Source organism: Diabrotica undecimpunctata, chromosome 5 (genome assembly GCF_040954645.1).
Source record: "Diabrotica undecimpunctata isolate CICGRU chromosome 5, icDiaUnde3, whole genome shotgun sequence".
Lineage (NCBI taxonomy): Eukaryota > Metazoa > Arthropoda > Insecta > Coleoptera > Chrysomelidae > Diabrotica > Diabrotica undecimpunctata.
In genome coordinates, this window is record NC_092807.1 from 14,104,939 (window position 1) to 14,123,782 (window position 18,844).

General features: G+C 32.9%; 1 protein-coding gene across 2 annotated transcripts; it reads right to left on the reverse strand.

Moving 5' to 3' along the window:
- Positions 1-4,891: 4,891 nt before the first annotated feature.
- On the reverse strand, positions 4,892-18,436 carry LOC140441098 (dynein light chain 1, cytoplasmic). 2 transcript variants are annotated; one of them, XM_072531536.1, is made up of 3 exons: positions 18,307-18,436; positions 11,769-11,907; positions 4,892-7,370 (listed from the first exon to the last, which is right to left on the reverse strand). In XM_072531536.1, exons 2-3 carry the CDS (start codon positions 11,874-11,876, stop codon positions 7,209-7,211), a joined length of 270 nt encoding a protein of 89 aa, XP_072387637.1. In that variant the 5' UTR covers positions 11,877-11,907; positions 18,307-18,436; the 3' UTR covers positions 4,892-7,208. The 2 variants fall into 2 exon arrangements, with proteins under 2 accessions (XP_072387637.1, XP_072387636.1); XM_072531535.1 differs by lacking the exon at positions 18,307-18,436 and adding an exon at positions 12,193-12,351.
- Positions 18,437-18,844: the final 408 nt, after the last annotated feature.

The window sequence follows — 18,844 nt, forward strand, 5'->3', positions numbered from 1 at the left end:
TAATCAAAGCAGAACACTCTTCATCCCACCAAGGTATTTGAGGTTTAGAAAATCTAAAACGCTTTTTCTTAAGGATGAACTTATTTGCTGCATCTAATAACAGGTTCTGAAAATCTGTGTATGAGTGATCAGAAATATTGTGAATATTAGACTCAATGTATAGATTAAATTGCTCTCAATTTGCTTTTTTCACATTAAAGATACTGAGACCTTAAAGAGGGTAATTTATTTGGGTGTTGGATATCTTGCCCATAATACACAACAAATGGAAAATGATCGCTAGCTCCTATCTCTGGAAAGACTTCCCAAAAACAGTCCGCAGCTAAACCTGGAGAAGCTATCGCCACGTCAGGAACACTGTTAGAATTAGGAGGTGAAATTCTTGTCGCTTTGAGAAAACACAAGTTATCTTCCTCCAAAAGATCAGCAAGACGATTACCTTTCGGATTGTTAGATGATGATCCCCATGAATAATGTTGACAATTCAAGTTACCTATGAAGAAGAAAGGTTTATCATACATTTGGACCGATTCTCTAAAGATCTTGCGGAAACGTATATTTGGTGCCTTATATGAGCCTATAATGAAAAATTGTTCAAATTTAACAACAATAGCCTGCCATTTCTCAGGCAAGTGAATGTTTGAAATATCCAACATATCAGGTGCCAGAGACTGATGTATAAGAATAGCTATTCCACCCCATCCATCAATCCTATCATCCCTAAAGCAGTAAAAATTATGAATACACAACTGTTGCGAAGATTTTAAATGAGTTTCATTTAAAAGAATGATATTAATATTAAAATTCTTTAAGAAACACAGTTAGATCCTGTTTATTTAAAAAAAAACCGTTAATGTTCCAATGTAAAATATTAAATGTCATAGTCATAACTTCTTCTTCTTGATTTGCCTATCCGTTACGAATGTTGGCTTTCATCATGGCAATCTTTATCTTTTCTGCAGCAGCGCGGAAAAGCTGCAGTTGCCAGATGCGATTTTCTAAATCTCCCACTTAGAAACCGAAATTCCCCCAAATTTAAGTTCAAATCCCCCAAACTTAAAATTTTGTCGCATAATTACAATTTTTATAAATTTGAAAAGACTGTAGACTGGAACAGACTGTACTACAATTATTTATACTAAAACAATGAATTAGAATAATTTTTCATACTAAAAAAATGAGAATAGATAATTTTACTTCACGATTTATAAAAACTGATGTCACCAGTGGTGTCACTTATATTTAAAAATTAAAATTAAATTTAAAAAACAAGATTAGAAAATCGGACGCCATTGATTATGTGTAGAATTGGGACGACTAGGCTCTGAATCCTATTTGTTCTTTTATTAACTCAATAATTCCCAAATTTCTTAGTCTTCCGTCTTGGCTATATTCTGCATCCAACGTGACTGTAATCCACAGCCGATATATGAAAGTACATATTTCTAAAACTTACATGACCACACGACGGTGGTCTGTAAGACAAAATGATCTATATTTTAAAACTAAAGGCCTATATTTTTGTAAAATATTTAGATAAGTACATTTTTTGTCTTAAAGGTATCTACTGAAAAAAACAGATATATATATAATATTATTTATTTATGTAGGAAATAGCCATTTCTAGTCAGTTCTATCTACATTCGCAAATTTAATCAATGATGATCCCCTAAATCCGCCACAATGGGGGGAAATACCATAATCTGGCAACTAGCTGCACAGATGTATTGAACCAGATTCTGACGTTCTTTAATCAAGATGTTCTTCTTCTTCCTGGACCTCGTTTTCCAAATATTTTTCCATAATAGCCATAACTAATTTATATTTATTTTTTTTTTTATTGTTATATATGTAAAGATATTATTAGTGTTATATTTATAAGTATGACAAAATCGGAAAAAGACGGTGCAAATAAAACTAAATACTCAGGTGCATTACATAAACTTTGAAGTCTAAAATCTGAATTTATGGATTACATAATAAAAAACTCATTTTATCACTTCCCGTTTCACAGATAGTTCACTATTTTTAATTTTTGTGTTGTTTTAGTTTTTTATTTACCTATATATTATGTTCGTTAAGCTTCACTTTTGCTTTTGTTTCAATAAAAACCTTTTTTTGGTTATTTTATTCAAATTATACCGGTTCTAATTTTCTACACCTAAACCGTTAACCATCTAGCTACCTTCTTTCTTATGCGGAGGCCAAACTATAAAAGATATTAAAAAACCGACTTGAAATTAATTTTTTAAACACCAAAATTACTCTAATTAGAAATTTTCAGATATTTGAACCAATTAAGACGAAATAAATGGTTAGAGGGTTAAGATATTTGTAAATAATAAAGTAAATATAAATAATAAATCGGTTATGCATTTAAAATTACAGAGCAAATAATGAATTTGTGTTTTGACTTACCCCGTATTAGATACGAGTCGGTATTTGGAAAATCAATTTTTTATGAATTTTGACATTCATTTAAAAAACTATGGCTACAACACGTCGTTACTTTTGTACTCCTTTTCAATTATATACAGAGCGTTGTTGGCTTGCGTATTGAATAGATGGATGGAATACTTTAACCAGGAACTTAATATAGATGAAGAAAAAAACCTGAAAGACGGAAGAGATGAGGTAAGGGGAACAGGCGAGAAGGAAGAGGAACCACCAACGATTCTTGAAGTTAAAGATGCAGTTAAAACACTAGCCAGAAACAAATGACCGGAATAGATAATCTCCCAGCTGAACTATATAAAGAAGGTGGCCATGATACAATAATGGCATTACAGCACCTTATAAAAGAAATATTGACAGAAAAATATCTCCCCAATGATTGGAATACATTGCACCATACACAAAAAAGGAGATATCTTTGAATGCTCTAAACACAGATAAATTATGCTTCTAAATGCAGTGTATAAAATATTTTCCACAGTACTATGTCACTGTATGGCAGCATATGCAGAACGGATAGTAGGAAAATAACAGGCTGGTTTTAGAGGTGGTAAATCGACAATTCATCAGATTGCAACCCTGAAACAAATTTTGGAAAAACACAGGAATATGGCATTGATACTCATCACATCATTTAACGACTACAAAGTAGCCGTCCTGAACCTTTTAAAACAAATAACGGGCTGCACCAGGGAGACCCTCTCTCCTGTATACTGTTCAATCTGGCTTTGAAAAAAGTAATACGTATGTCACAAATCACAACCACTGGTTCAATATATAATATTGTTAAGAGAACAGAAAACGCTGTACGAGAGACGTATGTAGCATTAAAAGAATCAGCTACAAAAATGGGTTTATTAATAAATACCAACAAAACGAAGTATATGAAAATAAGCACGCAACCACAAATCCTACGATCACTTGTTATAGAAAACGTCATCGAAGCAGTGAACGAATTTGTATACCTGGAACCGCTCCTTAACACTGAAAATAATACTACCGCAGAATTTGTACGGCCAACAGATGCTATTTTGTGCTCAATCTCCTTAAATCCACAATTATATAGAGAAATACAAAAAACTCTTTTGTAAATTATAAATTTGTAAATTATAAACACAATTATATAGAGAAATACAAAAAAAAACTGTTTTGTAAACAATAATACGTCCAGTCCTAACATATGGTTCAGAGACCTGGGCGACTCTTAACAAAAAGTAATAGCATGTTTCGAAAGAGAAGTACTAAGGCGAATCTACGGAGCAGTGAATGACAATAAAGTGTGAACACGATACAATTTTGAACTTTATAGGATATGCCAGGAACATCGAGCATAAAGACAGAAGAGGGAATGTAAAGGTAGTGGAGGCAAAAATGTTGTTAGACCGGAAGTGCCATTTTGAGAGGCCACATTAAACAAGGAAACAGAGTCTCTTTCCTTGTTTAAGAAATCAAATTTAATTGGGTTATGTTCTTGTTTGTCCCATCTGTCATATGAAAGCTTAGTTATATTGAAGTTTTTTAACAATTGTGTCACATTTTAGACTATTATCGTTATTTATTTAAAACTTTATTATGCTCTAGTGTTAAAAAGTATTTTAAGTGTTTGGAACATAATGCTTATAATAATATTGGAACATAGTCTTAAATTTGGCGCCTTTGCATTTCCAGATATATCCGCCACTTTTATGAATTTTGGTCTCCTTTTCATAACGATTAGATTCCCTATTTTGTCTTTTTGCTCGATGGCCAGGAACCAGATATCGTAAAACATATTAAGGAAGGACGTCCGAGGTGGAACAAAATGACCCAGCTAGAAAAACGCTCCTTGATAGACCCATTGGTCAGAGGAGAAGAGGGAAGACCCAGAACAAGGTTCCTTGATAACATCGATGAAGACATAAGGAATATGGGAGGAATACGTGCTTTATTCCTTTATACTCTTATTTTATAATATTCTTCACTCTTTTTCATCTACTGAAAGTTTTTCAGCTTTGATCTACTTCTAACTCCCAATATTTTTTTATTTCTTCATCCATTTGTCGTCTAGATATCATGCGAGTATTTGTATATTAGCCATATTCTCTTGCTGTGCTATCCCCGACATTATCCAACCCAATATAGTATTTTGGGTTAGCAAACAAACCTTTGTGCGATCTACTCCATCCAGTAATATCAAAACTATATTCTTTGGCTCCTAACAGATCTTTGAAATTTTGTATAACGAGGAAGTGAAGCGAATTTTAAACAAAATACAGGGCGTTTCAATTTAAAAAAGATGATGCGGTGTAGTATTATGGAAGACCCTGAATCATTTGTTAACTAATTTTAAAATGTGAAGCTTACAGCTGCCTCCTATTTTTGTAAATAACTTTTGAGCTCAACTTTTAATGGGATAACTGGAGAAAAAATGAAAAAGGCGTAAAAAATACAAAAAATGTTCGTCTTTAACCATATATTATTACATTGAGAAATACAGTTTTTAAACAACAATTGTTTTTAAGAAGTGAAGTTGTCATTTTTGTGGATATATTACATTCAAAAATGATTCGGGATAAAAGGAGTGATTTGACAAAAAGTCCTCATCAACAAAATAAAAACAAAAATTTACACCCTCGAAGGAGCATTCTATTTAGTAAAAAAATATAGCGTGCGCCAAAACTTTTTGCCAAATAACTCTCAAAACATAATATACGAAAAATAATCAGTTCTGACCCTAGGAGGCAACAAATAAAATATTGGCATTCGAGAAAAACAAATCATCTGTTTCCCAAGAACAAAATATATCTACATGTAGGCAATATTTTCTAAACAGTTCTTTTAAAACACATACCTTCTGGAGCATCTTTGCCTATATCATCCTTTTTAAAAGAACTACTAAGAAATTCAATAAATTTTCGGGATACATATATTTTTTATAGAGTGGACGTAGAATTCTGTCAACCAAATAATTGCAGAAGAAACCCTTGAAGCTTAATATGAAGACGTTCTTGCAATTTGAAGCGTCAAGGAGCTCTTCTCAACTGAGCTTCCTCTATATTAACAAGAACATTTTTTATTATTGGTTGTCATTTTATTATTTTTGTTAACAACTTAATTAGTTATATATATACAGGTCGAATTATTTCCAAATTAAAAATCCCTTTAAAAATATTTCGCTACAATCAGCAATATACTGATAAATTATAAATAAAGATAGATTTGTGCAATTTACTACAATTAATTATAACTGAATTGCTCTAGAATTTGTTCAAATCAATGCTGCCTAAATTATTTTAAACAATATTTGGTGTAAGAAACAAAGAATGATGTCAATTTTTCTCCTTTTAACCCCCTTGAATTTTTCGAGATAATTGTATTAAAATGTATGTACTCTGTAGAACAGCCAAGTATTATCCATATGTTGATTCCATCTGAACCTGTTAAAAAGCAATTAATGATAACATTTATAAATGTGTCAACTTAGAGAGAAGATACCATTTGAATTATTTATCTATGGTAAATGCATATTAGACTGGTATTTTAGCAAATTCTGTATCAGAATCAGTGTATCTTCTTGTTTAATAGCTTCTTAACATCCCGTAGTGATTAGTAGAATAAGTGAGACATACATGTCCATCTCTTACTGTACTACTTATGTCGTCCGACCCAATCCACTGGCATATTCTAAGTCACATATCCATTTATGTACTAAAGAACTATATATACCAAATTTCAAAACTTACGACACTAGATACATTAGGTGTAGGACTGACATCAGGTGTTTTTCCCTTCAAGAGTTACCGCATAGTCTATGATACATACTCAAGCAGAACCTGTGGGGTCGTTAGTAATACCATATTAGATATATCAACTGTTTTTATTCATGATATCCATTTCCAGAATTCTGGAAATCTGTACCAGCTGTGTAAACGTTTAGTTAATGGATAGCACATATGTAAACAGTTATTTGTATTCTCAATAGTTATTCCAACAGGTAGTTACAAACTGTACAACAAAATACTACATTTTCCTTAACATCTCGAAAGGAATGTACATTGAATATACAGGGCATCCCAAAATATTTTATCAGTCTTTTTGAAATACCCCATAAGATCGTTTATCATCTTGGTTTACAAACACCAAATCTCACAGCCAGATTCGAATTCAATTCAAAAATAATTCGAGCTTGAAAACACAAATTTTGAATTTTCCATGTGCACCAAAACCAAAAAAGTATACAAGAAAATTGGAAAAACGAGATAATTGCACTTGAAAACTTAAATGGTTTAAGTTAATTATTAATTATAAATATGCAACAATTAAGATTCAGCTGTTGTTTTTTTTGCTAGCTTTAAATACAGGATTTTTACCGAATCGACTGCACAGCAACAACTCGATTAATGGTCAAAATTGTAGCGAGAGTTTCCCATTTATCCAAATTTCTTGCATCAATTGAGAAAGAAAAAACAAAAATTTGTGCGTCACCTTACTTTTGCCCAAAATCCCTCATTTTAAGTGAAAAATCTAAACTTCATCAACAAAATAATTTTATTCCAAAGGTTATAAAATTATCGTCTGCAAAAAAACTCAAAATTTTTAAGGCGCATCTTCACATCCATGTCATAAGATTTCAAAAATACGCCCCAGATCGAAACATATACTTAGGATATTTGAAAAAGTGATCATCTAATAGTGGAATACTGGAAATGGGGTTAGGGAATGGTGGATAGTTTGTTTGGGGGTTAGAAGTCAGGTGAAATTGGGGCTTTTGGAGATTAACCACTCTTGAACAACAGTATCGCCACTTGTCCTAGGTAAAAGTAGATGAAGTGGCGGGTCTCGTGGGTCACGTATGATCCGAAATTTCTACCGACGATACAATGCCATGTTGGATTGTATTTTTTGTCGAATTCTTTTTTAATGTAGGCGGCAATATCCTGAAAAAAAAAGAAAATGGTATTAAATTGTGATTATATATTAGACATTGATTTTTTTGCTTTTACAATAAACACGAAAATATCCTACTGTAGTTTTTTTTTGTTAGTCATACTTTGAATACTTCTATAACTCAATGAATATTGATAAAAATATTACTCATTGGTTTGTGACGTCACTGAACATAAATATGTGCTCAATAAGGATGTTATCAACACGTTATTCTGAAGTTTTATGAAATTCCATTATATAATTAAACATAACTTTGTTACTTGGGGGGTTTGTGAGATTGGTGAACACAAATATCGTAACAAATATAATCCACGAGATATCTACTACCCAGAGCGGCTGACATCTAAACATCCTGTATATGCATTTCGCACCTAGGACTTTATTATTGGTCCTTTGCGGCACACGGTCATGTTTAATTAGCGAGGCATTATTTCTTTCTTTTACTACGAAGGTTTCGCTTTTGCAGCATTTTTAATCACATTAGCTGTACAGCCTAAGAAGAGTATTATAAAAGACAGTTTCGCAACTTTGCAAATAGTAGAGTTACAGTTCCAATATTACTGCCACTGCACACTTTTTTTAATACATCCCTTTACAAATTTCCAGCTACTAATCCTGAAAATCGACACAGATAAATTAGCTTTTGGCGAAAAAGTTCAACCTTTTTCATTTTATAGCAAGCTTTCAGGATTCAGTTAATGTATAGAACATTATATTAATACCAGCATTGACACCTAACATTGATGAAAATAATTCTTTTAAACAAAAATGAAACATCTGAACAACAGGAATTTTCTTTTGGACCAAAACGGCTTGGAAAAGTTTTTTAAACACAGCATGAAGTTCCTCAGCAACACGATTTGGACACCAAGGGCAATATAAGAGTGTAACCAACTTCAATCAGGCAAAGAAAGTTGGGCGTTACTATGTTACTTTCCAAAGTTATTCAAATAAACACATGCCTGAAACCAGAGATGAATTCTGCCCTCGGAGCAAAAAAATGTAGATCTGGGTGAATATTTGCCCATCTTTGTGCTCGAGATAACAAATTATTATATGCATAGTTGGTTCTGTGAAGAGGAACATAAAAAGTTTGGGTTAGTCATGTTCTAGGAAGAGGTACATGCAGACCAACCTGCTCAAGTAGGTGAGGACACCAGACTGTAGAATTAATTATACCATTAAGCATCCTTAATTAATCGTTGGTCATACAATGAGAGAATACCAAGTTGGGTTTCAATTTGATCATAATTTACTTGATTTAATTCAGAAGGTATGTATACCTTGTTTATATGCTACATATTTCAAGAACTTGTGTTAGACTGTCTTGATTTTTGATACGTAAATATAAGATGAATACCATACACAAGAACAATACTTTAGATGAGGTCCAACTAAAGAACAATATAGTAATTTAATTGCTTCAATATTCTGAAAGTCTCTAGTGCATCTTTTTATAAAGCCAAACATTTGTACAGACTTGGAAGTTATTGAACATAAAGTGATTCAAATAAAAGTTTAAAGCTTAAATTAATTCCGAGATCACACATTTCGGTAACCTAATCAACAAGAATGTTTGGTATATTATAATTATATTCCATTGGATCTCTCGATCGTCCAAAAGAAACAGCATGACACTTGCATGTGTTCAGGGCCATGGCATTCAACACACACTACTCACTTAACTTATCATGTTAAAGATTAACACAATCCGCAAAAAAGAAGAGGTGAACTGTGCTAAAGGCAGTGGTGTATATCATTGATGAATATGTTAAATAATAGGGGCCCCAAATGAGAACCCTGGGTACTCCTGAATGAACATTAATCTCACTGGAAACAAAATCACTTGAGTATGATCCAAGAAGTGGACCATTAACACCCATTTTTATAAGTTTAAATATTTAAATATTATGGTTGACCCTATCAAAGGCCTTGGAGAAATCAGTGTATAATGCATGTATCTTACAGCCCCTCATGAAGGAATGTTCATCAATTTATAAATTTTTTAACTTTAAATACTTAAAAATACAATTTTAAAATAAAAAAACCACATTCAAATCAGTCATACTTTAAGTAAAATCAATAGCAGGGTCAATTTTTCTGGACAATAAATCAGAAAACGCTTGTTTCTGTTTGGTATTAACGTTTGACTTGATCTAGACAATTATCATTGTAAACAAAAAAAAAACTTACTTTAACGTAGGTCTCTTAACCACACAAACTGGAAACTTGAGTCAACTTAAGTGTCTTCTACTAAAGACCTTAAGATAAACAATCTCATATCGTGTTTTTGTAGAACTTGATGAAATATGTATGAAATATGGTCTTAAAAAAATGCAAATTATCTCTGGAAGAAAAGAAAATTTATATCAGACTTCTCTTGTCCGATATAAACCTCTCATATGCTGCTATTGGCTTATTGTACACATTCTATTAACTAAAATAGAAGTCATGGGGACTTCGGTAGAGACACTAGGTGCAAACTCTCTACCAACACTCAATAGACCTTTAATTTGACCCACTCTTATATTAAGGCAACATCGAATCCTCCCATAGCAACAAAAGTTCTGCCAAAGCTGCATGCTATACTTTAGTGAAGATTCATCTTAGACTTTGGACCAGAAACAGAGTATGCAACTGCAGGTGGCACCTCTACACTTGTTCCCTACGCATTTTTATTTCTTGGCTAATTCATTTCTGACCACTCACCTTTTGTCCCTTGGCCATTTTATTCCCACAGGTTGGGTATGGTGGCAGTTCATATTCTTTCTTGGGTGTCATTTCAATGGATACATGAACAGACATTGTGTATCACTAGGACTGGCTCTGGTCATGACAGAGAAAGTTTAAACAGCTGTTTATTATATTAAGGAGATTCTCTTAGTTCTTTACATCAGTTATATCGTAAAATTTTGGTTTTGTGCATGATAATACAATACCATATATTGCTAGAATTGTCCAGGACTATATTGCATTCGATTTTCAGATCCAGTCCAGATCAAAGACATTATTATTTGAGTGATTATAATTATTAAAAGAATAAAATTGAAAATCATGAAGTATGTTGATTTCTATCAACATAAATGTAGTTTACATTCATAAAGAAAGATTACAGCCATCCTAAACCCACCAATCCAGTTACAATACTGACTAAAGGTGAATATTGTCATTATAAAATGCTGTTTTGCAAATTAATCACTAAGATATGAGAAGATTTGGGGTAACCTTGTTGAAAACAACTGGATAGACATCCTTAAATTGTGATGACTATAAGAATTGTCTGCTTCCAGACATTACATATACAGTTGTAGATATGAAATATTGTTTTAATTAATTAGAGATCATGTGATATTTTTAATCCACCAGACAACTTTTATTATGGTCTATTTGTATAAGTTATAAAAATAATCAGCCTTTATCAGTGAAAATGTTTACATTAATAAAAGAACAATGATAAATTAAAGAAACTAAGCAATTTACAATTTAAATAAGGATAATGCCAATAACCTAAAGAACATTTAATATAAGTGTTGAAACAATTATATCAGTGATTGTACAAGGGATAAAAAATACAAGGAAAAAATGTGTAGTTATTCATTACGAACAATTTTTAGAAATAAAAATATTGATACTGAATGAAAAAATGGGAACTTTCACTTTATATTTTGACAGCCAAAGTTTCCAATTCAAATTGTGAACCAAAAATTATTTTTGACACATGAATCTCATTGAACACTCGATACAGAAGAAAAAAATACAAGATATTGCTTATGATCTGAAGATTTAACAGAGCTTCTGAAAATAGTAAACTTTTGCAAAAGCAAATATAAATCTAATTTAATTAAAAAGCCAAAGCCCTCTGATAGCACTAGTGGTGTTGATGATAAATTGAGTATTATTTGACCCTTTAAATAAGAAGAGTTAATTATAAATAATATAGGGAAATGTCAGTTCTAGGAATCTACTAGTAATAAACATTTAAAATTAGCATTAAAACTATATGATCAGTCACCTGGACAGAAAGGATAATAAAGAAATTTCAATAAGAGATGTTTTGCTTCACTGACTTTAAATGAAAGACTTCAGGAAGAAAAATATATTTATTTTAAAGTAGCTTCCTATATAGACACCTACTAGTTTTATTGTATCTACTTATAATTCAATATTTTAAACTAATAGAATATCAACATTTGTGTTTCAGGTTTGCATAGGTGAAAAATGACTCACTGCTTAAATGTATTGCTCAAATTTAAATACCTCCTGGTTATATTCTTCATGCATACATTACACAATGATTAATGCATGCAAATGAGTAAAACCTACACATTAAGTCGTTTTCGTGAAGATATAAGGTCAAAAACGTAAATAAAATATTGAGGACAGATTACCTTTTCTATATTGTATTTTTCTATCGCCTGGGTAGCGCAGTCTACAGCATCTTGCTGCATGTCTTCGCTCATATCGGCATTTTTAATAACTGCTTTGCGGTCAGTCATTTTGGGTCCCTTAGTATCTGGAGAATTTGACCTGAAATGTAAAGGAACAGTGTAAGATTGGCGCAAAAAAATTAGGTTAAAAAACTAAGACACCTTTTTTTATAATGAACATTCCTTATTCTAACCAGGGCATGGGCTCTCAGCTCGCCCATAACTGGTACAACTAAGGACCATGCTGTTTTATCAATAGATCATGACATATTTTCAAAATCTATCATGCAATATATTAGTGAAAAATTGATTTTAACGTCTCATCGCCGAGACGGCACATGCATGCGGTTGTACCCAAGATTATTACCATAAAAGTAATACTTACGTGAATTTTACGTTCGTTCACAAACGGAGAAGTAAAAAAAGTGTACGATTTGTGACTTTTCACGTTCTATAATTTTATTATTTTGTTGAATAAAGCGATATTCAATTTTTTGATACCTTTCTCCCTGGCGCGTATGATCAACTGCCAAAAATTGCACAAATATCATCGCTCATTGGCCCACGTTAGAGGCATCTGGCAGAGGCATCTGGCAAATCGACTGCTATTGGCTGCTACTAAATACAATATCAGTGCAGAGGAAAAGGGGATATATCACTTTTTACCATGCGCGTACCAATAAAATTTCTCTAGGGATCAGGTTAAGATGCATGCGCATCACAAATAGAATTTCTGATAGCAGGTAATGGTTAAACTCTTTCTTTTCTCATAAAAAGGTAGGTATGTAATTAAAATATTAAAGATATATTACAATTTATACGTTAAAAATAAAAAAACATTGTTTTTCGACCATGTTTTTTGTCATTTCTTTTAATGTTTATAATCCTCGTTATCAATAATTTAATATCTAAGTAGGTACGTGATTTTCGAATAATTATTAATTGATAAGCACCTATAAATACATCGTTAAAGTACTTATTTGTGTGTTTTCCATCAATAACATATTAAGAACATAGGGTGTAGCGTCTTAGATAGAAACCAGCTACAAACTTTCTTATACCTAATATTTAATACGGCTGTTAATCCATCTATCATCTTGTAGGAGCAATCATAAAAAGAAAGTGAACAAAAAATATCTGAAAACCTCGAAAAATTAGACACTAACATAGATAGAGACAACCTAAAGCACGTATCTTTCAGAGGAAGAGAGACAAGCGCAGAAATTACAAAGGAAGAAATACTGTATGCATTAAAAACCAGACGAAATGGAAAATGCCCTGTGAGCGATGCACTGCCTATCGATTTTTGTTAAAATAATAAAATATGACTACGTAGATACCGTGGTAAAGCTCTTTAATGAAATTTATCAATTAGATGATACATCCAACGAATAGATTACTATGACTTTCATTTATTTTTAAAAAAAGAAAACCTCTAGAGAATGCAGCGATCACCGAACCATCAACGTAATGTCTCACACACCGAAATTATTTACAATCGCATATACCAAAGACTTGACATAGTTATAGAAGAAACTCAATTTAAATTCCGTAGAAGCGTCGCGTCGGTACACGAGAAGCTCCCTTGCATTTATTGTATTATTCAAGATATGTTTGAATGTTAACCAAAACTGGTGCATGTATTTATTAAATAACATTAAGGCTTTTGATAAAGTCCGCCACATACAAATAATGGATATCGAGCCCAAATCGAGTCTTGGCCTAATCCAAACTATGCCTCCAACCTTGTCTTGCGCCCTGCATTTTACTATCTAAGGCCCTTTTTGGCAATCTTACGGTCTCCATTCTCACTACATGACAGCCCATCGAAGTCGGTGAAGTTAAACGAATATAGAGAATTATAGAGAATTATAGAGAATTATAGAGATTTGATATTACAAGCAGCGAAAAAATTGCGCAATAATTAGCACACGTCAGAAAAAATTGAAATTAAAAGAGGAGGGCGACAGGGTTGTTTATATGTCGTCACTGTCGTTTTTCGACATATAAGTACTCTGAAGAAAACACGAAAAGAAACATCGAGGAGAAACAGCTGGAATAAAGGTGTATGGATCTGACTCAGTTTATTGAAGATGGTTTCGAAAGAGGGTAGATCACTGGATAGCCTTGGTCGATTTGACTGTAGCATATGACACAGTGTAACATAATATCCTTTTACATAAAATATATCAGATTACAAGGGACCCCATATTTACAGACAGCGTTTGCACCCTTTTGCAGAACCGTATATTCTACGGAGATAGGCAGAAGGGCAGAATAAGTCACTGGAAACCTCAAAATAACAAGCTTTCGCAAGGAAGCCTCCTGACTTTATTACTTTTTAACAGCTATAACAACGACCAACCACAACCGCAAAATTCAAGAAGGTTCTTAGCCCAAAACTTTCAGCTAGCTATCAGCTTTTTATCTAAGATGTAGAGAAAACACAGCATTAGATACAAAACGCATAAAAACAAAAAATAAAGTAGCTACCGGCAAAAACATAATATGGAAGCTTACTGGAAGTAAATGGGGAGTCAATCCGTCGGTGCTAGGAGCCTCAGCTTTGGCTATGTTACTCTGCAGCAGACTATGCTCGCCCGCTCGTGCAAAGATCTAAAGTCAGCATTAAACGAGACTTGGTGAATAATTACGGGATGCTTAGATATACGTACCACTGCAGCCAACAAAGAAGCCGACTAAAATCGAGAAAGAGTTTCCTACATAGCTCTATTCCATTAGACATACAGCCAAGCATAGCAAGGATAGATATGTGAAATGATAAGCTGTGCCACCTACCACAATGGAGTCACCCCACTGAGGCCTTACCACCTAGCGGAGACGTGAATTTTAAGGTATGGAAGAACTTAAATAGACTCAGGCTAAACTCAAAGTATACAAGGGATTATCCATGATCTTAAGAGAATGAGTACGAATGCACATCAATCGAACTATTCAGCGCAGCTTCATCTACGTTCAGAATAGCCATGATCATTACCAACCTCTATCGCGGAAATGTCATGTAAATAAGAAAAAGGAAGGTTTTAAATTGAATTTATCGAGTGCTACAACATTCGTTAAATCCAAAAAGACGATGATTTTGAGGTTCTAATTGAAGATAATACACAAGTGAACGTATGAAAAAGTTTAAATATCTTGTAGAAGTTATGGATGAGGAAGAGATACGAGGTTAAACTACAAAATTTAGTCCAAAGGTACGAAAGTTATAAAAGCACTGAATTTGGCATGGTGGGCAATAATATTGGAAAAAGCAATAAAAACAGTAGCATTCAAAATTCATATGATCATCTGCTCTCTGGAATACCAGAAGACATTTGACTGTGTAAACTGGAACAATTTGTGGAACGTTCTACACGAGATGGGATTTTAAGATAATAGGGAAAATAGGCTAGTGAGAGAGAATAAAAACATAAAAAAGAAAAAGAATATGTAGATAGAATGGAAGAATTAAAAGGTGACCAAAACGAATATTCTCAAGACAATAAATCGTGCTATGAGATCCATGATTTAGAAGAAGACAGCTCAGGATGGTATCACTTAAAGGTGGGGATTGGGAACGGAAATGTAGCAACTAGTTGTATGATTATTTTGCAATATATATTTGTGTTATATATGATGTGTTATATACTCTCTCAAAATGAAGATAATTGACAACGTATGCTGCACCAATTTAATGTAAGCGCCAGAAAATTGAACAAGGTAATTTCCAAAAACATGGGGAAAATTTACTAATATGTAAATTGGGGCTGGAAGGTCAGATATCTAGCTACGGAAAACTCAAAACAGAAGTCGAAGATTAAGTGAATTGTCAAAAACAATACAAAACGATTTAATAGATTGTCTTGCTGATTAGGTAAATAAAAAATGAAATTTCAAAAGAAATTATTGAAGTTCAATTTTCTATACTAGCGGACGATACTACTGATATAACCGAAAAATCACAGTGTATTTTAACAATCCATTTTGTTAACAAAATTGGTAAGATTAACAGAAACACTTTTGGTGGTTTTTGATATTAGCCAAAAAAGATCTGCAGATGCTCTATATCTATAACAAATTTTCAGACAAGACTTGGCAACAAGTTTTTAATTTTTGCTAAAGACGTGTATCTCCGACGTGTACTTCCTTTTCTACCATCGGCGCACCTCGCGACTCTTCGCTATCTTGGGCTATTATAGTGCAGGTACATACTCGTATAAGGAGGTAACATGCAAACAGGCTTAAGTCACACAAAAATAAAAGTTGAATTAGATGTACCAATGCATTGTTCTGTTGTAGCCGAAGTGGTTTATTTTATCTGATTCATGCAAAAAAATTATTACCCATGGTAAAATAACTTATTTCCACTATACTGGACCATGTTAACCAGCTTATTTCCAACCAATCAATAGGAGCTCTGCAACTGCCACTCAGCTGACCCAGTGAGACTTACAAATTAGTAAACTAATTAAATTATTAATATAGGTTTTAAGTTACCTGCCTCCGATACTTACAGTAAGTGCTGCCTTTTCAAGGAATAAATTAAAAGTGCACCAGCACAGTCTGCTGAAAGGCGCAGCTAATGGTTGAAAAGCGGATTCATTCAAGAAGAGCAAAGGCGTTTTATAAGTACATGGAAATGGATGTTTCTCATTTTGTTAACCTTTATTTTGATCTTCAACAAATTCAGCCAAAACCGAAAAGTCCAATTCAAGAAGCTTATTCGCGAGATAAATTTGGTTTTATACCTTTTGTATTACTGATCTAAAAACTGAAAACCACATATTCTATACTTGGACAGAAAAGCAGGCAAGAAAATACAGTGTGGAAATATCATCGACTCTCTTTAACTATTTGAAAGAAGCTAATTTTTAGGACTGTTCTGTACCAAGGTTGTTTAGCGATGGTTGTGTTTCTTAAAATAAAAATAATATTGTTCTGAGAACACTTATTCATTTTTTGGAAACACACAAAGCATCCATCCAATGGATTTCATTTTATTTCGCTGTACGCGGATATAGTTTACCGACCGACCGTGTTTTTAGAAGAGCAAAAAAGCAGTTGCGAAAAAAAACCCATAATTTTAATTTAACAGGAATACCATGACATCTACAGTGGTATAGGCAAGGTAGGGGCACTAGGAGAAAATTGGCCACTTCTTGATAGTAAGAAGCTAAGTAAATACTATGACATCCAATCAATTAGTGAACTGAAGAGAATTGAAATATGCTACCAGACACAAAAAGAAATTGAATACCTCCGAAAAAAGGGAAAAGGAAAGTCTTCCAAAAATTGAAAAGACAAAGATGTTCAATTTTTTAAACTATTTTTTTGAAAGTGTTTTAATCTCATGTTGGGAACCAATACTATTGCATAACGTTGATTAGAACTTATTATCCTTTTTCAGAGCAAACCTATAAGTTTTTCGCGCTCCCTGAAAAACTACTTATTTGTGACTTAAGCTTGTTTTCATTTTACCTCCTCATATATATTCACAGGAACGCGGTGTTTTATATTCTTTCTGTTTGATCACAACACTACCAAACATGATGTTTGTATTTTGTGCTTTATAAACAACTGAAATAGTATTTCTATATTTTCGTTACATTTACGCAATTACGCATTTATTATTTACGTAAAAGTTTAATTTTATTCGTATGGATAAACTCTTATATGCATATGCTAATTTCAAATCAGTAAATTTTTACTTATTTGCTAAAATGTTTTTATAATTAAAATATTTATTTATAAAATCATAAGTAACACCCAAAATAATATTTTTATTAATACCATCCATAGTCTTTGTTATGATCTACGCAGTAAGTGCATTATTCCTAAATTAATTTGTTGATTTAAAGATTTTATTGTAAAATATGTTTAATTTATTTAATTCTCCACACCTTGGGAAACAATTTTCTCAGCAGTTATCATGCACCAGCCATCAGCAGTTGATATGTTAAAACATGTGTTTCAAAGAAAAATATGAACTTGGGATATTCCGCAGCCCTTTGCCTACGCCAAGGGCAAGTGCATGCTTCGCGGTATGGGAAATATTGATTACATCCTCATATCAATCAGCGTCGGATACAAGCATTTAATTAAAAGCTACAGTAGGTTTTCCAGCAAACATCGAATCACATGCAAAATTGAATTAGAAAGGGATACATGCAGCGAAAAGTCAAAATATCCGTACCAACGTATGCTCAATTTAACGTCCTCAGAAAAGGAGGCTTTTAAAACAGTACTCATGAGCCATTTATTTGAGGGTTTGAACAAAATAGGTGTATCTAAAAGCAATAAATAGTATCAAAAACATTCCAATCGTAATTGATACAAAATTACAAGTAAAACAAGTGAGCACAACGGGTGATTATATTTCAAATAACAAATCTAATTGCACTTCACACACAACAAAAAACACCACGTGAAAAACTGTACACTGCATGCAAAAAACCGAACAATAAAGCCAAAAAAAGGAATTAAATGAAAAATCTTATACCTAAACTAATAAACCTGTCTTCTCTGCGCCGTAAAATTGGTAATTAAAAAGTGTACGCATATGAGACGGTGGTAGTTGAAAGCTGGAACGAACAAACCCGCTAAATTCACTTTCCTTTCGGCGACGGCGGTAGAAAAATCGATGCAGATTCGCATGGCGCAGTCTCTAAATTTAGTGTTATTTGAAAACAGCATGCAACAACTTTGAATTGGCACCGTAAGGTATGCCAGTAAGGAGATAATTAATCAACGAAATATCTTTATTTCGTGTCTCTGCAGTATATCTATCTAGTACAAGGTGGTCTACTTACAATATTCTATTGGAGTAGAAACGAAGGGGCTAAATATTGTAATAGACATTATAAATATTAAATTAAATCATCGAAAACTTCCACAGCCGGTGTCAGAATTAATTAATCTTCTTACTTGTTTAAACAGAGTCTCTTTTGGAGGACCCATACGTGGCTTCCTGTGGCGCAGGAGATCTGAAAACGGCAAATTTCATACTTATCCCTAAACCGTGAAAAGAATTAGAGGAG

What these genes read in the sequence shown, in the direction of transcription:
- LOC140441098 (XM_072531536.1), bottom strand. Translation starts at nt 11,876, where the DNA reads ATGACTGACCGCAAAGCAGTTATTAAAAATGCCGATATGAGCGAAGAC. An exon ending in AAAAATACAATATAGAAAAG is followed by an intron (nt 7,371 to 11,768) that starts GTAATCTGTCCT and finishes TTTTTTTTTCAG; the next exon opens with GATATTGCCGCCTACATTAA.